Consider the following 16,595-nt stretch of genomic DNA (forward strand, 5'->3'; position numbering starts at 1 on the left):
TCATGTGGCAGAACATACTGTCAATACTGGCTTTGGTTACTATACGACAACAATCTATAATGCTACAATAATAATCATAACTAACATCACTGAGTAGCTCATATGAATTGGGTAACTTGATGTTCTTTTAATGCATTGTTTCGTGCTCTCCTCAATGGAAAACATGGGGTATGCGCACTCTGCTTGTCCCTAATTTACAACGGAAGAAACTTAAGCTGAGAAACTATTGCCCAAGTCATGCAGGTGAGAAGTGGTGTCTTGCACCCAGGTTCTCTGACTTTAGAAACAACTTCCTAAATAACTAGCGTTGTCTGGCCATGGGAAAGCTGTATTAGTTAGTTATTAATTTACCGAACACTTATTTGGTATTTAACAGTTACCAGGTTAAGATTTCAAACAGAAATGTAGCATGGGGCCTGCTTCTGGGAGATCACAGCCTGATGGGGGGTCAGCAGTTTAAGCTAATAAGGTATCTCAGGTGCGATGAAAGTTGGCACATCGGGTAGCAAGGGGGAACATCGGGTAGCAAGAAGAAGACCAAATGCTAAGTGGGACAGGGGGTGAGGGTCATGTACACTCATTTACATGAACTGCTCTCCAGCTGTGACCCAAGGAAGATAATGATTTACTAAACAACCTGTGTACATTATATGAGCTTTGTCATAAGTGTTATTTAATCACAATAGGAAATACTAATGTATTATTGCTCAGTATCCCTTGGTTCTTGGTCATGTAGCCTGGTTACCCACAGTTTTAAAAGGTTAGAAAGAATACACTATTTAATTTTACCTCAGTGGAGTCCAGCAAAGTTTTTACAGACTGTCTTGGAAAGGTTGCATTATTTTACTTGGCTTCCAGGTATATGTCTTCCTGAATTCTCAAGACTTAGAATTCCAGATGACCACGCAATTTTGGACCTATCCATGTACAATTACATAGAGGTGAGTGAGAGGCGTGGCTCTACTCCATGTGGTCATTCACTGAAACTCTGACAAGTGTTCTTTTAAAGAAATTTTAAAAATAGGTGCAAAAGAACACACACGTACACACAGCATTCCTTACACACAGGTGGATCACGACTGTGTACACAGTGACAACGACCTGTGCACGTCACCTCTGTCTACACTTCAGTGACATGTGGGAGGTAACAGAGATGACACAGTGTCCGATTTGATGATCTCTGGTGATTCACAAGGTCAAATCTTAGACATTGAGTAAAGTCAGTAATATGCTGTTTTAATGAAAATATACCTTTAATAGGGTTAGTTAACATCTTTGAAAAGTCTGAGAAATGTTAAGTGGACTTTCCACTCTTATCATTATAAACTAAACCTTTAGTGTATTGAACATCCTTTGGGGAAACAAGTAACACCAAAAAAAATCATGGTCAGAGGCCCTGGCTGGTGTGGCTCAGTGGATTGAGTGCTGGCCTATGAACCAAAGGGTCCCTGGTTTGATTCCCAATCAGGGCACAGGCCTGGGTTGAAGGCCAGGTATCAAGTAGGGGACATGAGAGGCAACCACACATTGATGTTTCTCTCCCTTTCTTTCTCCCTCCTTTTCCCTCTCTCTAAAAGTAAATAAATAAAATCTTTGAAAAAAGAAATCATGGTCAGAAAATTAATTACATGAAAAAAACCATAATGCCTTTTGAGCCAGTCACATGAAGAACTCACAATAAATTGTGGTTATAGTTTCAAATGTTTAGTTTAAATGCATAGTTTATGTTTAGCTTAAATGGATAGTTTAAATTTTTTATTAGATAAGTTTAAAGAAGAGAGTGTTGCTGTTTTTTTTCTTTTTAAAGCCAGAAAGTAATAGAGTGGACTTCCATTTGAGCAGAGTAGTTTCATATGTGCTGAAGGAAGTTCTATAACATACTAAATGGCTCATTAATGTGTCTTTCCCGTGTCTTTAAAGCAAGACAGCTACAACCAAAAATTTGTTCTGGAGATGGAGACCCTTAAACAGATCTCTTCCTGCCGTAAACAGTATCCCAAACCAACCAGAAAACAACAGAAATTGGTTAAATCATTGGGCTCACTGATTACCCACAGATCAAGTTGAAAAAACTGCAGTAGAGTTCTCATATATACCTCTGAGCAAAACAGAGTTCTCTAACAGATTTGGCATAATTGCTCTACCTTTGGTATAATTGCATTATCTTTTCAAGATAATGACCTACATTGCTGGGAATTACTAAAAAGGATTTAGGATGACAATTTTGGAAATAAGAACTCATCTGACTATTTTATGTCTGGCTTTATGATAAATAAGAATAAAAAGTAGTAATAAGTTATTGTAAAGAAAGAAAGGTATTTTGTCCAAGGTATTCTTTAAAACTCTTGCATTATTGCAGATGCGAGCACACGTCAACTCAAGATGGTTCATCTTCCAGAAGAATGTGGAGAGATTTCTTCATGCTATCATGCCCTCCACCTTTATTCCCCTCTACACCATGGTAAGGTCCGAACTTAAGACTTTTCCGTACTTTAATCTTCTGATTAGCCATTAAAGAATACACAAATTACTGCTACTCTTTAAACTTTCTTACAGGTCACATTTTCCAGAATGAGGTACCATGAAGCGCTGCTGCGCTGGCATTGGCAAAAAAAGGTTGGAACAGACTCATATTTTTTGTTTGTTTTAAATCTGACATGTTGAGATGCATAGCATGTGGTTATGTGTACTTCAGGCAAGTGAAGAAATGAAGCCACTCACATGGAATGTTTGCCTTCCAAATGCCATGGGTACACAGGAGGAAGCACGCTCAACAAAAGAGGCAAAGGAAGTGGGTGAGAGCTTCGGAAGGGAAGATATTAAAAAAGGAATTGGTGCTAACTCTAACCTTTTTACTTTTTTTAAATTGAAGTGACTTTTTACTTTTATTTATCGATTAACTTTTGCCTCATGCAATACCCTTAGGGGTTTCATTTATATAACTGGACAAAAATAAATCACTTATAAGGAATATTCAAGTTCTAACAAAACGCTATCCCACATTCATTTTGGGCAGTTGACCTAGAGAAGCCAGTAAATAGACATTCGGATTCCTGATCTTCCATTTTGGAAATTTTACAACTTTATGCACTCAACAAATAGTTGGATTTAGTGTAGAGACTGGGCTGGTCATGGTAGTGAACAAGAAATAGTCCCTACCCTTCTCATAGTTCAGAGACTAGTGGGAGAATGGACCAATGTAGTGGAAATGTACAAACTGCCATGGAGGAGAGTGGGTGTGGGCCAAAACACCAGAAGCTGAAGAAACCTCTCGTGTGTCCAGAGTGAAAGTAGTAAAGATTTCAGGGGAGCTGGAAGGTAACACATACATGTGAAAATGGCTAAATCAAAAGCTGGAATGGTAAGAAAGCCTTAAGCATTATTTTTTTAAAAAATTATTAAGCTATAGTTGACATATAACATTATATTACTTTCAGGTACAACATAATGATTTAATGTTTGTGTATATTGCAAAAGGATTACCACAGTAAGTCTAGTTAACACCCATCACCACTCACAATTAACAATTATTTTTTCTTGTGATAAGAACTTCTAAGATCTACTCCCTTAGTGACTTACCAGGACTTATTTGCTCTGAGCTTTAGTGCTGGGGCAGCAGCTGTACAGGTGCCAGGGACACATGGAGAGGCAGAGAGCTGGAGGGGCAGCTATCTCTCAGACAGAAGTGTTGGCAGAAGCCATTGTTTCTTTGCTGAACCCTCCCCAATTGAGCTGGCAGAGACAGGTGAGCACCTTATCTGAGTCTTTATCAACCTGGTTACACATTTCACACCATTAGCACTGTTTGCCCCACCCTGGTGAGTCCCTGAGACCCCACCCTACCCAAATTGAGGGCCCACCCAAGACATTTCCAGTGGTTTTTCCACGCAAATGGCCTGTCTTGGCTTAAGTTGCAGAAATTTATAAAATCTCCCAAAGGTTCACAAATCCTAAACAACCAGCACCTGGTCTCAGCATGTGTCATATATCTAGCTAAGTGGCCCCAGGCCCAGCACTAGTAGCAGCCAGCCTTGATCTTGCAGCTTGGCCTCTCTCAGGCACTTCCAAGGCCTTCCCAAATAGAGCCATCTGCAGATTACTTTGTAGCTCAGGTGGCCCTAGGCAGGGCACAAATGGTGGCTGACCTCAGCCTGTACCTCTTAGGAGGCCCCAGAGCCAGCATACCCAGTGGCCAGTTTCAGACTGTGCCAGACCACCACACAACCAGCTCCACCAATGACACATCAAGGGGTGGGCTGGTAGGGCAGGAGAACCCCACTGAAGCAAGTCTTGCCCTGTGGAGTAGGCCCCTGCACAGTAGATTCTCCACTGTAGTTGTAGCTGGTTCTTGCAACAAAAGTGTCTGGGGGTAAATTATTCCCCATGACGTCCCACTTGATGAAACAATCAAGTTTCAACTACAACAGAAGGGTACACACAGCCAAACACAGGACCTACAGCTGGATCTCTCAGCTTGGATGACTTGGGAGGCTGGACCTCTGGGCCTTACACGACATCTATTACATAAGGCCACTCTACTAAGCCTGGGAGATACGTCAGCTTTACCTAATACATAGAAGCAAACAGGGAGGCTGCCAAAATGAGAAGACAAAGAAACATGACCCAGATGAAAGCACAGAACAAAACTAGAAAAAGAACTAAACAAAATGAAGACAAACAATCTACCAAATGCAGAGTTCAAAACACTGGTCATAATGATGCTTGGTGAATTTAGGAAAAGAGTAAATAAACTTAGTGAAAACTTCAACAAAGACATAGGAAGCACAAAAATGGAGGTAGAAAACATTTAAAAATAGTCAAAAATGAAGAATACAAGAACTGAAATAAAGAATATATTATAGGGAACTAACAGTAGAATAGATGAAGCACAGGATCAAATCAGCAATTTGGGAAACAAAGAGGCAGAAAACTCCCAATTAGGACAGCAAAAAGAAAAAGAATCCAAAACAAAATGAGACAAACCAATGTCCCCCCAATAAACTTAATAAAAAGTAAATTAAAAAAGCAAAAAAAAAAAAAGACAATAGCTTAAGGGGCCTCTGGAACTACATGAGGTGTACCAGCATTTGCATCACAGGGCTACCTAAAGCAGAAGAGAGAGAGAGCACGAAATTGACAACCTACTCAACAAATAATGACAGAAAACTTCCCTAACCTGGTAAAGAAAATAGACATACAAGTCCAGGAAGTTCATAGAATCCCAAACAAGATTAACCCATAGTGGCCCACCCCAAGACACATCATAATTAAAATGCCAATGTTTAAAGACAAATAGAGAATCTTAAAAGCAGCAAGATGAACGGATAAAGAAGAAGTGGTGTATATATACAATGGACTATGACTCAGCCACAAAAAAATGAAATTTTGCCATCTGCAACAACACGGATGGACCTAGAGGGTATTGTGCTGAGTGAAATAAGTGATACAGAGAAAGAAATGCCATATAATTTCATTTATATGTGCACCCTTCAAAAAACAAAACAAAATAAATGAACAAGCAGAACAGAAACAGACTCATTGATACAGAGAACAGACTGATGGTTGCCAGAGGAGAGGGGGGTTTAGAGGGGTGGGTAAAAAAGGAAAAGGGATCAGGAAGTACCAACTGGTAGTTACAGAATAGTCATGGGGATGCTAGGTACATCATGGGGCGTATAGTCAATAATAACTGTGTGGTGTCAGATGGTTATTAGATTTATTAGGTGATCACTTTGTCATTTGTATATATATCTAATCACTGGGTTGTACACCTGAAACTAATATAATGTTATATGTTAACTATAATTAAAAATTTTAAATAGTTTAAAAATGCTCAGAAGATGTAAATAGACATTTCTCCAAAGAGGACCTATGAATGGCCAACAGGTGCATGAAAAAGTGCTCAACATCACTAATCATCAGGGAAATGCAAATCAAAACCACAATGAGATATCACCTCACACCTGTCAGAATGGCTATCATAAACATCTTGAATATTAACTCAAGGGAAGCAGGGAGACTGAAGGAAGCTAATAAACTTGGTTGCAGATTGTAGAAAGATTACTTTGCTGTGTGGAAAATGGGTTGGAAGGAATCAAGTTTACTCATTCAGAGATGAGTAAAGCAGAGTCCCTTTCTGGCTTCAAGGAGTTTACAGTGTAATAGGGGAAAGAGATGGTGACAGGCAGTTAGAATACAGGACAATAAGTACAGTGTGACAGAGACCAGGGTGATATGAGAGTGTACCTCACCGATGCAGTTGATATACCGCAGGTGGTAAAGACACTGTGTTTCAACTCTTTGAGTGTGTGTGTCTTCTGAGTCATTGAGGCTGCTGGGTCCATCACTCTTCTCATGGACATTAGTGCAGGGTCTGAGCAATGGATTGTTCGTGGCTTCAGCACAGTACTCTCCTAAGAGTTCATAGCTCTTTTTCTAAACTGGATTTTTTAATGACTACGCAGGTTGACTGCTAAGAATTCCTTATACAGAATACATGGATTCAGGTGTCTCTGGAAATAGAGAAAGGAAGGAAGCTCCAAATTCTTGACCTTACCAGCCATTGCAAAACTACCTAGTGGTCATGAAATTAAATTGCTGTTTCAGGTTCAAGAACAAAGAGGGAATTGTATACTCCTTGATCATTTAAAAATAAAGTTTATCTCAAGATTTTAATCTCTGCACAAATAATGTGAGAGTTCATGCTGTCTCTACAGGTGATAAACAAAGGATTCCATTTCTTTGGAGCACTGATAGCCATTGGTACTACCTACCTGCTTATGAGCTTCATGTCACCGAGACTCCAGAACTACTTGAGAAGACCATGGGGCTTGGTCACTAACTTCCAGAATATAGGACATGTTTCCCTGCCAACTCCATGGAGTCACTAGAACCAATCTTCAAGGTCACTAGCAGGTGATACAGGTGCTGAAGTAGCAAATATACTTGATTTCCCTCTAATCAAATCGAAGGATCAAAACCCATGTCTCCCTTCACCATATTTAATTCACTAATGGAAGACATCTGTCATCTTAGCATTAAATTCAGTATAGAATTACTGTATGTGTTCACTGAAACTATATATTTTTTGAAGCCATCACTTGAAGGTGCAACAAGCAGCTTCCCACAACACCGTGCTTATGTCTAAATATAAAAGTGCCATGACTCATGCTACTTTCACTGCTCAAAAAGCGAGGCCCTGGAGACGTCGAGGAGGACAGGGATTGCACATTTTCTTTAATGGAGATAACAGAGATCATGACAGGATTGGACTCAATCCCTGGATCTAAATATTCCAATGTGCCTAACAGTGTGAATAACACTTTTGAGCACCTGGATGAAACTTATGTAAGCACAGGGCTCAAGTTCACTTCATGAAGCTAGACATGTAAATACAAAATTGGGGGGCTTTCTGGAGAGTTCACAATGAATGGATATTATTTCCCAGTCTTCAAAGGCCAGTGGTACCTTCTGAAGACTAGAAAAGTCTAGGAATGCCATGCTAAGTGAAGGATAGAAAGGGTTGTATTTATGAAGGAAATACCTACATAGACAAAAGAACAGAAAGAAAACAAAGGGAGATGGTATTTTTATAAACAGGAAGGCATATTTTATTTCATTTCAGACTTTTGGAAGCAAATTACTAACTTCTTTATGAACTACATGCTGTGGCACAACCAGATATAAAATGATTTTGTTCAGTGAAAACTGTGTTCTTTGTTTCTTCTTCCTTCTTCAAAAGTCCAAGTAAATCATTTAGGAATCTTTCAAAGATGATGGACTATGAAAATGCAACATTAGTAGGACAGTCATCTAAGAAATAAATATGAGGCAATAAAATAAATACAACCATTTCTCACTGTTTCCCCTGTATAGTGTCAAAGAAGTCCTTCAGTTCTAATAATCCATGTTCAGGCTAAATGAAGACTCATGGAAAAATGGCCTGTATACTATTAGTTATCCAGTAGCTTGACTGAATGGTAATGAAGATTAAATAAAATACTTTATTTTATTTAATACAGTTCTACACTTACTTTCATCCCCCTACAAATGTAAGTTTGTTTGCTTGTTTGGAACTGTCTCTTGAAATTAAATCCAGAACTCTTAGCAAAATTGTGGAAAATTATTAAAAAGAGAGGTAATCTTGCCATGTTCATGTTTGAAATGATACATTCAGGGCTGTCCCACCTGTGGGACACAGGCCACATGCAGCTCAGGTTGGCTATGAATGTGGCCCGACACAAAATCGTAAATTTACTTCAAACCTTTTTTTTTGCTCATCAGTTTTTGTTAGCGTTTGTGTATTTAATGTGTGGCCCAAGACAACGGTTCTTCCAGTGTGGCCCAGAGACACCAGAAGGTAGGACACCCGTGATGGGGATAGCGGTCTTCCATCAACACGATTCCTACCATGTACATTCTCTGCTCACATATGACTGCCTACACACCATGATGACCTTGAAATCCATCATCCTATTTTTCTGGTTTTGTTGCTTTTTGGTAGCATCTCCTAGAGCTCACTTAGCAGCACGTTTGTCTGAAGCTCCTCTTTACCATACTAACATATAACAAGTCTTTTTTTTTTTTTCAGATAGAGTTAGGGGTTTGATTTACGTTTCATCTTAGAACTGTCTCTGATCAATTTAATTGGTCAAACATTGGACATGACACCAAATAGAACCCAACACTCCAGCAAATTCCAGCTTTTCTAGCTATTTCATACTTGTGTATGAGACAAAGTTATTTATATAGTATGCATTTTTGGGGAACAATGTATTGTGCGCCTTGGGAAATACAGTCGTTTAAAAACTGTATCTGAAATGAAAGTTTCTAACATGTTAGACGCTGATGGTGCTAAGTACCTGTCTTGTGCCCCCATGAGGTTTTTCACTATATAAAGCGCCCATTGAGCGGAAAGGACTGGTCTTGCTCAGTTGCTCCCAGAGGCTGGAGAGTACATGAACAATTTGAATTTCTTTTGGGGCTGTGTAAGCTCAGTTGATATTACATAGAATAGGGATTTCAAAACTCCTCATAATGGGAGTCTCACGCTGGTGTTCAGTGAAGTACCCATCTCGTCTTACCATTGTTTATTCTTATACAGGTCGTACTTGGATTACATCACCCTTGGAGACATTAGTCTTGTCACTGTCGTCAATTGATAGTGATTCATCACTGGTGATGATAAAAATGACGGAAGAAGGGTTAAAAGTCACCTTCTTCTTTGGCCTGTTGTCCTCTTTCTGGGACATCACAATCGGCCTGATCTGCATCTCACTCCCAGCTGCTGCCAGGTCTGTAGCAGGCCTCTGGCACCTCAGCAGCCGGACAGACAGCAGTTGCAAAAGGGACCTTCGAAACTGGGCAGAGAGAAAATAAGGTTGAATAGTAAGAACAGCCTGGCCCTTAATCTGGATCAGCATTCAAGGCCATTAGTTAAATGCAATTCGGGTCGTTCTCTGATAGGGGTTTCGGGTTAGGTGGCCACAATCAGATCTACCTAAGTAACCCTGCAGTTTTGCCTTTTATTTATTATCATTCTATTAAGTAGGCCGTGTAGGAACGTTTGACGCCTTAGCATCTCTAGATTCGAGTTGCATGAACTGTCTGTGAGAGAAGCTACATTTGTTTCCTTAAGAGATCTGAATAAAGATTCATCCCACAAATCATCGGTGAGCCCTGCACTCCCCAGGTGACGATCACGGCGCTACAGTGTGAGATGCTGTGAGCGGCAAGGGCAGGCCGGGCCCTTCCTGGCAGAGGGAAGAGAGAGTGTGGTGGGCCCACTAGTGGTCCTTTATTTTTTTTAAATATTTATTTTTAGAGAGGGGAAGGAGGGAGAAAGAGAGTGAGAGAGAGAAACATCAATGTCTGTGGTTGTCTCTCACGTGGCCCCTACTGGGAACCTGGCCCACTACGCAGGTATGTGCCCTGACTGGGAATTGAACCTGTGACCCTTTGATTCACAGTCCGCGCTCAATTGACTGAGCTATGCCAGCCAGGGCTAGTGGTCCTTTAATTGGGGGAAGAATTATTTTTTCCACCAAGACTGTGGATCAGTTGGAGCAAAACCACTACAGCAGAGAGGGCTGGTGTCCAACACCAGTGTTTGTCCTGGGTTCACTGCCATTTTTCGGCCCCCTTTCAGGGGTCCCTCCTGGTTCTTCCCTTCTGTAAGACCTTGGCGCTCAAGGGGTACAGCTGGTCTTAACCCACCTTCCTAAGTGACTGAAAGGAACCAATCCCATCTTCTCCATCACAGACACTGGACTGTGGACTCTGATCTGAATGAGCAATAACCTTTTTCTTGTTAATCCACTGACATCTTGGGGTTTTTGTTATAATTGTCTACTGTGACCAATTGATGCAGACATCGGCCTGCAGTGTTCGAGTCATTATGGATGAAATGAGACGTTCACATGGACGACCAAGTCCAGTGGGGGAAAAGGGACAGCATGGCTTTTCTCTCAAGGGGAGCAAAAGCCTTGGCTTTTGTCTTGACCGGCCTTCATTGGGTTTCTCCGCACATTACATGATGGTCCTCATTTACTATGCACAGGTTGCTTTATTCTACAGAAAGTAAAGGAGCCAATGCTGCTAATCACATCACAGAAAAGGGGTATTTGCAAATGAAAAGGGCAAGAGTGGTTGCATCAGTTACACTGGTCCTAGGAAGGTTTAGCATGGGTTTTAGGAAGTTATTTTGCAGTGAATGTTTGGCACAAATCCGGGTAAGGGAGTTTTTTTGAATATATGTATATATTTTAGAGAGAGGGGAAGGGAAGGAGAAAAAGCGGGAGAGAAACATCAGTGTGTGGTTGCCTCTCATGTGTCCCCTACTGGAAACCCGGCCCACAACCCAGGGATGTGCCCTGACCAGGAATTGAACTGCGACCCTTTGCTTCATAGGCCCGTGCTCAATCCACTGAGCTACACCAGCCAGGGCCGAGTGAGGGAGTTTTTAGCAAAAAGCAAGACTCGAAGTGGCCCAGGCATATTGCAGTCCTGATTACCCATGGGAGAAACATCTGTGGGCGTGGGTCCTATGCATCTCCAAGTGAGACCTTGACCCATGCAGAATGGTCTCCCACAACCAATAAAGCATATAAATAAAAATTTACTTAATTTCCTTTTTATCCCCTTTGTTTAAAGTAGTATGTAGGCTTTCCCAGATCAGGAAATATCAATAAAAAAGTATAACTACATTGAATCTACCTTCTTTGAAGTCCATTTATATATGTTAACATTTAATTTATACTTACCTTCAAAATATTTACTTGAGATTTTTTTGATTCCCTGATCTACTGTTTGGTGCATCCGGCTAACTGCTAAAGATACTTTATTAGAAGTGCTAAATAGATTTTATGCACCAAAGAGAGTGTTTTCCAACTTAAATGGTAAGCTCCTTGAGGATAAGAACCATTATTTCATTAATTATTTGCCTGTTTTTGTTTGTTGCATCCTTTACACTTTCTGTTCAAAGTGCACTCCCCAATACCAGAAACCTCAGGACCAAGTGGGAGTTGTTAGACACGCAGAATCTTGGACACCTAAACATACTAAATCAGAATATGCCTTTTTTACAGGATCTCCAGGTGTGGTGTTGTTACAGAACAAGAAAGAGGTCTGGGGGGGGGGGGCAATATTTGGCCCATCTAGGGCTGCCAAAAACTGTTACAGAACAACAGGGGCCCTTTTCAAGGATGGAATACTAACATCTACTGGGCTCTTCTGTCCGCTGCTAATTGGAAAGACATCTCTCAATGCCAGAGATTTGTGAAAAGGAAACAAAATGTTTATTTAATGCTATTTAGGCTTGATACCTCCACTAAAATATCAAAGTCCTTTAGGGTATACACCTACACCCACACAGCGCTCCCTTCTCCCACTGTCCCAATGATACAAGGTGCAGTGGCGGGGGGGGCAAAAAAAAATTTGTAATGGTGTCCAGAATTCAAAATGTATAGGAATATTGGAGAGACATATAAAATGTCCTCACCCCCCCCAAGAGACAAACAGAGCCAGGGCCATTGATAGCTGTTTTGCATAGCAACAGTTTTGCAGCTAACCTCTAGAACGGTCATTTATCATATCTATAACCTTTAACTGGTTTCATAGATATGTTAAATAGCTGTGGCTATGCTTTGAGCCAGGGGGAAGGGAGTGGCTTCTACCCAGGATAGAACTAGGAGCTGTACCCCTGAGTGAGAGTGCCTGTGTGAGAGCTTGGAAAAGACTGGCTCTGGGACATGAAGGGTCCCCGCTTGGCCAGGTGAAGAGAGAGCCATGCGGTTTGGGGCAGAGTGAGGACCCCTGCAGTCATGTAGGAGAGAGCCACGCGGTTTCAGCAGAGTGAGGACCCCTTCCTGGCCAGGTGAAGAGAGAGCCATGTGGTTTCGGCAGAGTGCAGACCCCCTCTTGGTGAGGTAAAAGAGAAAACCACGCAGCTTTGCCAGAATGGAGATCCCTGCAGCCAGGTGAAGAAGAAAGCCACATGCTCTTGGTGGAGTGCGGACTCCTGCAGCTTTGGTAGAAGAGGCCCACGCGGCTTTGGGGTGCCCCCTTTGGCTGCGTGGCCTGGAAAGCAGGAGAGACTTTGACTGGAACTGGGTACAAAGGACTCTTGCCAGTGGACCATGAGAGGGTACCACAGTACTTTGGATTAACTAGAGAGAGATTCTGCCTGCACGGTGACACAGCTGACGGTGCCAGCGGTCTGAAACACAGACATGTGCTCTTTTCCTGATTTACGGTACCCGGAGTTGGGACAGTGGGAGAAGGGAGTGCTGTGTGGGTGTAGGTGTATACCCTAAAGGACTTTGATATTTTAGTGGAGGTATCAAGCCTAAATAGCATTAAATAAACATTTTTGTTTCCTTTTCACAAATCTCTGGCATTGAGAGATGTCTTTCCAATTGGCGGAGGACAGAAGAGCCCAGTAGATATTAGTCTACCGTCCTTGGGAAGGGCCCCTGTTATGTAGCAATATTTGGCATCCCTAGGTGGGCCAAGTATTGCCCCCCCCCTCAGACCTCTTGTTCGGCAACACCAACTCTGGGTACCGTAAATCAGGAAAAGAGCACACGTCTGTGTTGCAGGCCGCTGGCACCGTCAGCTGTGTCACTGTGCAGGATCTCGAGTTAATCCAAAATATCGTGGTCCCCTCTCACAGGGACCACTGAACCACACCAACCAGAGCAATCTAGTAAAAATTTTACATGTAATACTCTTTATATTTGCCGTGGTCCGAAACCAATCCTGCAGTATCTCCCTGGTATGCCCATATTATTATTAATGTCTGGTGTGGCTGTTATTATCAGTAGACATAAAATGGTTTCTGTTAAACACTAATTTTAATAGAATTCTACCTAACAAGCATGAACCTTCAGGGGTAGAATTGTTATCATTTTGGGGCAGAATATTCTATTCTTCTCCTGGAAGCCTTTGCTTTCCTGTAAAATTTTCAATTTGGGTTTTTGTCGTGGAAGCCTCTCTGAATTATTTCTGTAAATGTATTTTAGTTTTCAATAACTGCACCTCCCAGGCTGGAAGCAATCAGTTCATTACAAAGCTTACCTTTCTGATCATGAAGATATAAATCAGTGGGTTATGGACAGTGCTCAATTTAGCGGACAGGTAGGAAACAACTGATACAGTTGGACTGACCAGATGTTCGTAACCATTAACCACCAAGAAACAGATCACAATATAAGGCATCCAAAAAATCAGGAAGGTGAATATCATAACAAAGCACATTTTGGCCACTTTCTTTTCATATCTTGAAATCTTGATCACTTGAATTGTCTGAAGATCTTCAATACAATGAAGCTGCAGAAAGAAAGAAAGGAAAGGATTGGAAAGGATAGAATTATTTTTGTTTTTATAATAGAGACTCAGGCACCATTCTTGGCCCAACCTTAATGGAAAGAGAACTGAGCAGGAACTTGGGAGGCCGAGTCCTGACCCAGAACCTGCCCTTGATCTCTCTGGGTTTCAGTCTTCTCATCTCTGACATAATACATTGAACTATAGTGTCTCTTAGATCCTTTCATGGTTTGCAAAGTTTTCTAATTAAAGAAGTATAAAATGAACAATTTTATCGAGACTTAGATAATCACATCCCTAAAACACAGCCCGAAAAAGTCATGATAAATTGGAAACAGTTTCTCCCTGATCCTGGAAACTCTTGTTGAGAACGTAACCCTCAGATTCTCAGAGCAAACACATGACATCCAGAGTTCTACATGGTTAAGCCTACAGCTGGTCGTAATGGGAATTGAAGTCACACATGAAGTCTTGCCGGAAACTACTGCGACTTCCAATTTACAGCCAATGGCTATAGTGGGATTTGATGAGGAATCTGTGATTGGTTTCATCAGGGGCTTGGTTGCAGAGATGAGCACTTGGCAAAATCTACATGATACCTTTCCTTAAAAACCAGCCTATCTACTCCTACTGTGTTCCCATTAGATTTTGTGTAAGTCTTACATTTTTATTTATTTATTTTTTAAAAAATATTTTATTTGTTTATTTTTAGAGAGAGGGGATGGGAAGGAGAAAGAGTGGGAGAGAAACATCAATGTGTGGTTGCCTCTCATGTGTCCCTACTGGGGACCTGGCCTGCAGCCAGGGCATGTGCCCTGACTGGGAATTGAACCAACAACCTTTTGCTTCACAAGCCTGTGCTCAATCCACTGAGCTGTACCAGCCAGGCCTGTTTAAGTCTTACATTTTTAAAGTTCTTTGACAAACTTTCTCAGATAAAATATTCTTTAGATATTCCTCCTGTTATTATTATAAATATGGTATTAAGGTGAAGGGGAAAATATTCTCGTATACCAAAAGTATGTTCTTAAATAAAATGGTTATTTCTGACTAGTCCAAGCTCATTATGCTGCAAAAATACAAATACTTTAAATATTGATTTTTAAAAAGGTACCCAGCATACTGTTAATATTTAATATGCAATTTTAAACTGGGATATTGATTGCATTTCAACAAACTCTAAGTGTTCTTTTTATTTCTGGCATTATTGTAAAAATTAAGGAAAATTTCCAAATAAGTTAGCTCATTTGCTTATTGTACTTAAAAATGCATTTGAACTAATATATCTAACCTATTAATATTATCTGAAGTCGTATTTAAGAAACAAGATTATTATTGGAATCATGTATTCATGTGGACAAAAATAGAAGATAATATAGATAATTAAAATGTTTGATGCTTTTTTAGAGTAGAAGGATCAGACACAAACACAAATAATTCCTTTTGGGATTTTTTTTCTTCTCCTTTGAATTTGTGAAATCTAAAAAATAAAAAGTTAACCATGTAAACAATCAACCTAAACACATATACTCCTGACCTCTTCTAAGATAGTATCTCCCTAAACATTCACAGACCCTGAGTCCATAAAGGAAAGTGACCAAAAATTTCTTGCCCATTAACCAAAACCTTTTCAAGACCCAGATGGCTCCTTTTAGCCTAGGATTAGGAACCATCTCTAAACTCCTGATACCATGCTCAAACTCGATTTCCAAGCTTTGCAAATCCCCTGAGCTCGGCTGAAGGGCGCAGAACCTCTAGTGCTCAGACTCAGCTGAGAGTTTGAACCCCCCGACCACAGTAACCCCACGAGAGACGGGCTGTTTGGGCTCTTTCACCACTTCCCCTTCCTATGCCATCTGTCTGTTTCTCACTCCAAAATAGTCACTGATCGCCTGTCACATGTGTGTACTGTTCCAGCCATAGGTGAACTACAAGACTGGGTGTCTGCCCTTAAGGAATTAACAAACACCCTTCTGCTTCTTTAAGTGATGTGTGCCAGGAGGGGAGGTGAGCATGGAGGACTATGGGAGTACACAGGGTGGGTAATCAGTTCCGGGGTGGGTTAGAGCCAGCAGATCCACATCTTAGCCTTCAGAGGTGAGTAGGAGTTAGTCAAGGAAGGAGGAGAGACGGAAGAATGTTCCAGGGAAAGGACGAATGTTAAGGCAAGAGGTAAAAGAACACACGTCAAGTTCTAGAAATAAGATTACAATTGGCTGAACCCTGAGGTGGCAAGAGGGAGGGCATGTCAGGAAATGATGCAGAACGGGCAGCCAGAGGATGGCCTTGCTGGACCTGGTAGTCACACTCAGGGGCTTCGTGCTTCATGACGAAAGCAATGGAACCACTACAGGATTTTAAGCTAGGCAGTGACATGAGAATATTTGTATTTGAGAACAATTACTCTGGTGGAAGTAATGTGAAGAGAATGAACTAGAGGAAAGCAAGAATGAAGGATGAAAAACTAAGGTTCATTAGGATTGAGTCTGGGGGGAAATGATACATGAAAAAAAAAGTTGAGGTTGAATAGATAAAAATTGACAATTGGTTGGACATGAGGGAAAACAGGGATGAAGAATAGTCAAAGATCAGTCTTTTATTTCTGGGTAGCTAGGGATAATAATGGTTCACCGAGAAAAAGGATGGATGAGTAGCGGGTTTGGGGGGAGAAAGTGACAAATTCATCTTCACACATGTTGAGTTTCACTAGTCTGTGGACCATCCACATGAAGATATTCAATAGGCAATTGACTGTGTGGATATAACAGAGG

The 16,595-nt window shown here is 41.0% G+C and overlaps 2 protein-coding genes across 4 annotated transcripts in view; one reads left to right on the forward strand and one right to left on the reverse strand.

Moving 5' to 3' along the window:
- The window catches only part of KMO (kynurenine 3-monooxygenase), a 41,416-nt gene extending 33,455 nt beyond the window's left edge, over positions 1–7,961 (forward strand). The window contains exons 11-15 of one of the 3 annotated variants that reach the window (XM_053667285.1): positions 859–941; positions 2,360–2,461; positions 2,557–2,616; positions 2,696–2,795; positions 6,717–7,961. In XM_053667285.1, the coding sequence (XP_053523260.1) occupies positions 859–941; positions 2,360–2,461; positions 2,557–2,616; positions 2,696–2,795; positions 6,717–6,841 (470 nt within the window). In that variant the 3' untranslated portion in view covers positions 6,842–7,961. The remainder of the gene's footprint in view (positions 1–858; positions 942–2,359; positions 2,462–2,556; positions 2,617–2,695; positions 2,796–6,716) is intronic. The other 2 variants (XM_053667284.1, XM_053667286.1) reach the window with 2 other exon arrangements.
- Positions 7,587–16,595, reverse strand: part of OPN3 (opsin 3) — a 35,679-nt gene continuing 26,670 nt past the window's right edge. The window contains exons 3-4 of the mRNA XM_053667287.1: positions 13,576–13,827; positions 7,587–9,359 (exon numbers count right to left, since the gene is read on the reverse strand). Coding sequence (XP_053523262.1) covers positions 9,096–9,359; positions 13,576–13,827 — 516 coding nt within the window. The 3' untranslated portion in view covers positions 7,587–9,095. The remainder of the gene's footprint in view (positions 9,360–13,575; positions 13,828–16,595) is intronic.

The sequence above is a fragment of the Artibeus jamaicensis genome, unplaced genomic scaffold (assembly GCF_021234435.1).
Source record: "Artibeus jamaicensis isolate MK-2021 breed Jamaican fruit bat unplaced genomic scaffold, CSHL_Jam_final contig_467, whole genome shotgun sequence".
In the NCBI taxonomy this organism is placed as follows: domain Eukaryota; kingdom Metazoa; phylum Chordata; class Mammalia; order Chiroptera; family Phyllostomidae; genus Artibeus; species Artibeus jamaicensis.